Genomic DNA, 3,781 nt, shown 5'->3' with positions numbered 1-3,781 from the left:
GGGGCCGGGGGGCTCCCCAGCTTTGCTGAGATGTCACCCCTTGCTCTGCCAGCCCCCCCCAGGTGCCGCCGAGCCCAAAACTTGACCCTTGTGCTGTTTTTTTCTGAGTCGTTTGGCGTAAAAGCTGTTAAACCAACCCAAACAAAGGCTGGGAGGCTATCAGCATCCCGTGGCGGGCAGGGAACGGCCGGAGGAGGGGGGGGACACAATTAGGTGTGCCCCCAGCGCTCGCCGTGCACGGGGGGTGGGATTCATCCCTTCTTCCCTCCCTTTGAATCCAGATAAAAGCCGGATCTTTGGGAGGCACGGCTGGATTTTGAAAGCTCCTGGTGTTGTCCTCCCCCCCTGGCCTCCAACCGCAGGAGTGACCCAAGAAGATAAAACCTCTTGGCTCGGCGCCTCCATCCCTACGTTTCCAAGAACCCAGGAGGACCCACCTTGGGAGAAGCCGGTTGCTTTCTGCCTTTGTCCCTCTCTCTCCGGGTGGTGGGGGGAGGAAGGGGATGGCCATGGCGGCCAATGGCTCCAGTGGGATGCAGGATGCTCCTCTGGACTTGGGCTTCGCCGCCACCGAGGACCTCGTTTCTGACTGGTACATCTACGAAACCATGGAGCCAGCCGTGCCACAAGATGAGTAAGTGTCCAACCTCCCTGGTGGGTACCACTTGTCCCCCCATTGTCCCTGCTGGGGTCACCCTGGGCAGCTACCAGCCTCCTGCCCATCTTTTCTGTAGAGCAACATCTCCTGAGCAGCTGAGCCGGGATTTATGCCCGGATGAGCGGGGGGTGATTTTAAAAAAGGCTAGTTTTGGCCCCCTAAAAACGCTTCACTTCTGTAGGGTGCCAGGTCCCTGCATGGCATGGTGACTCCGGGCAGGTTTCCTGCCTGCAAAATAGGGCTGAGCATCCTTGGGCTTGCAGGGATCTCCTCGTTCTCCCCACAATTGATGCGTCCACTGGTCTTTGTAACACCTATTCCAGCCTATTCCCTCTCCATCCGTCAAGATCCGCTCTTTAAGGGGGTGTGCTCCCAAAAGCAGTGCTGCTTGGTCTGGTATTTGCCCCGGGAATGGGACTCCAGAGCCCAACCTCACGGCCAGGACCCAGGATTTCGTGCCCTTCCCATGGACAGACAAGGGATGTGCTATCAGGTGGGGAAACTGAGGCACGGAGCAGTGGGGCAGTTATCCGAGGGGTCCCACGTGGCTCAGAACTGGGCATCCCAAGGCCCATCCATTGGTATCTATTGTCCCTCTGTTGACTTAACCCTCTGTGGGTGGGTTTTACGCCGCTCCCTCGACTGATACCTAATCCCGAGGACAAGCAGGAGGAGATCCCAGGTGACCAGCCCAAAGGGATCCGCCTCATCCTTAATCTTCTGCCTTGCGAAACAGCCTTTGAAATCCTTGCCCAGCCCCTGTTTTCCCAGGCAAACCCCCACCCTGTGGGACCCCAAAACCTTTGGGGTGTTTTCTGGGTGTCCTCCTTCGCAGCAAGCCACGGCTGGTGAAGGGATGGAGGCAGCACCGGGGGTTTTGCTTGTCTAACGGCTCCTGGATGCTCTGGATTTAGGTGGTGAAGCCCTGGTGACACCATAAAAGAGTTTTGGTGTCCCTGAGCTTTCACTCGTGTGGAGGATTGCCCTGGATTCCCAGAGCCTGGATATTTTGGGGCAGCAGGAACTTTCTGGTCTATCCAAGGCCAGAGAAAAGACCTAGAGCTTTGCTAATGGCAGCTGGTCCTATAAAACCTTTTCTGGGCAGGTTGGTGACAGCCTTGGACACATGATGCCTGAGAAATCCAAATTTCACTACCAGACCCTTCCTTGCAGCCTTGCTCGTGGAGGGGTTGGCTGGTCTCCCATTTCTGCCCATCCCATCGGCGCTGCAGAGTTTGGGAGGCTACAGGTTCCAAACTCTGAACCCATGGAGTTCAGAGTTTGGGATTCCTCCCCTGTGAGTCTTTTTTTGGGTCTCAGGGGGTTTGGCTCCTCAGCATAGCTTTGCTAATGGCAGCTGGTCCTATAAAGCCTTTTCTGGGCACGTTGGTGACAGCCTTGGACACATGATGCCTGAGAAATCCGAATTTCACTACCAGACCCTTCCCTGCAGCCTTGTTCATGGGGGGGTCAGCTGGTCTCCCATTTCTGCCCATCCCACCGGCGCTGCAGAGTTTGGGAGGCTACAGGTTCCAAACTCTGAACCCATGGAGTTCAGAGTTTGGGATTCCTCCCCTGTGAGTCTTTTTTTGGGTCTCAGGGGGTTTGGCTCCTCAGCATAGGGATCTGTTGCCCAGCACTGGGTGAAGGTGGCCGGGCAGGACGGCGCCTGGCCTTGGGGAGAGGAGAAGGGCTGCGGCAAAGCGGAGATTAAGGGACATATAAATAAAGCACAGCCTGGCACGCCTGCTCATCTGGCCTTGGCTGGGTGAGGGGACGTGGCAGCCATCGCCTCCGCTGTCCCCCCCAGCTCCGGGGGTGGTCCCTGTCCCATTGGAAAGGCTTCAAAGCTCCCTGCGAGGGATCTTCAGCCTCCCAGCTGGCATTTAATAAGCCTTTAGGCAGCAAAAAGAGGCGATTCGCAGGCTGCATCGCTCAAAAAGATGGAGCAAGAAGAGGTAGGGGCGTAAAAGAGGTCACGGGGGGGCTTCATCCCCCCTCCCTTTTTTCTAGCATGTTTCCCAGCGTAATCCCAGACTGCGACCCCACCATCTCTCCCAGACTCTACCACATCTGCATGGCACCCATCTCTGTAAGTACCCACCGAGTCCCACCTGGTGGGTTATCTCCCCTGATGTCATATTTGCTCTGTGCCCCGCTCCCTCCCTGTCCCCCCACCCCCTAAACTCAGATTGTGCCCATCTACTCCCAAACAGCAGGTCTGGGCTCTTCAGCTTGAGCTGGAGTGATGTTTGAGGTGGGATGTTCTAACAAGGGACTCGCAGAGCTCCAGGCTTTGCCTGTTGTCAGTGAAAAGCTTTGATTTATTTTTATTTTTTCTCCCAGCATGGTCTCTCTGAGGCGTTTAGAGCCCATAACTCATCAGCTGGTCTCCCATTTCTGCCCATCCCACCGGCGCTGCAGAGTTTGGGAGGCTACAGGTTCCAAACTCTGAACCCATGGAGTTCAGAGTTTGGGATTCCTCCCCTGTGAGTCTTTTTTTGGGTCTCAGGGGGTTTGGCTCCTCAGCATAGGGATCTGTTGCCCAGCACTGGGTGAAGGTGGCCGGGCAGGACGGCGCCTGGCCTTGGGGAGAGGAGAAGGGCTGCGGCAAAGCGGAGATTAAGGGACATAAGGGAGGCCAGAGCAGGAATAAATAAAGCAAAGCCTGGCACGCCTGCTCAGCTGGCCTTGGCTGGGTGAAGGGACGTGGCAGCCATCGCCTCCGCTGTCCCCCCCAGCTCCGGGGGTGGTCCCTGTCCCATTGGAAAGGCTTCAAAGCTCCCTGCAAGGGATCTTCAGCCTCCCAGCTGGCATTTAATAAGCCTTTAGGCAGCAAAAAGAGGCAATTCGCAGGCTGCATCGCTCAAAAAAATGGAGCAAGAAGAGGTAGGGGCGTAAAAGAGGTCACGGGGGGGCTTCATCCCTCGTTGCTGATCTCCCATTCATCCTTCTACGTGCAGGGAGGTGGCCCAGCCCCCCGAAGGGGATCAGTTCGGGGGCCCCTTCTAGGTGTTATCTCTCTAACTCGATCATAAAATCATCTCGTGAGGGTGACTTCATCCCTGGTTATTGACCGTTGTGCAACCCACCTCTTCAGGGTTTGCTCTTCAGGGTGGCTGT

The 3,781-nt window shown here is 56.5% G+C and overlaps 1 protein-coding gene across 1 annotated transcript in view; it reads left to right on the top strand.

Annotated features, from left to right (window-relative positions):
• Nucleotides 1-285: 285 nt before the first annotated feature.
• STRA6 (stimulated by retinoic acid 6) overlaps nucleotides 286-3,781 on the top strand; it is a 15,678-nt gene continuing 12,182 nt past the window's right edge. Inside the window, exons 1-2 of the mRNA XM_014956678.1 lie at nucleotides 286-634; nucleotides 2,672-2,750. Coding sequence (XP_014812164.1) covers nucleotides 504-634; nucleotides 2,672-2,750 — 210 coding nt within the window. The 5' untranslated portion in view covers nucleotides 286-503. The remainder of the gene's footprint in view (nucleotides 635-2,671; nucleotides 2,751-3,781) is intronic.

This window comes from Calidris pugnax, unplaced genomic scaffold (assembly GCF_001431845.1).
Source record: "Calidris pugnax isolate Ruff unplaced genomic scaffold, ASM143184v1 scaffold265, whole genome shotgun sequence".
Taxonomy (NCBI): Eukaryota; Metazoa; Chordata; class Aves; order Charadriiformes; family Scolopacidae; genus Calidris; species Calidris pugnax.
This window is presented reverse-complemented; position numbering and strand designations above follow the sequence as displayed.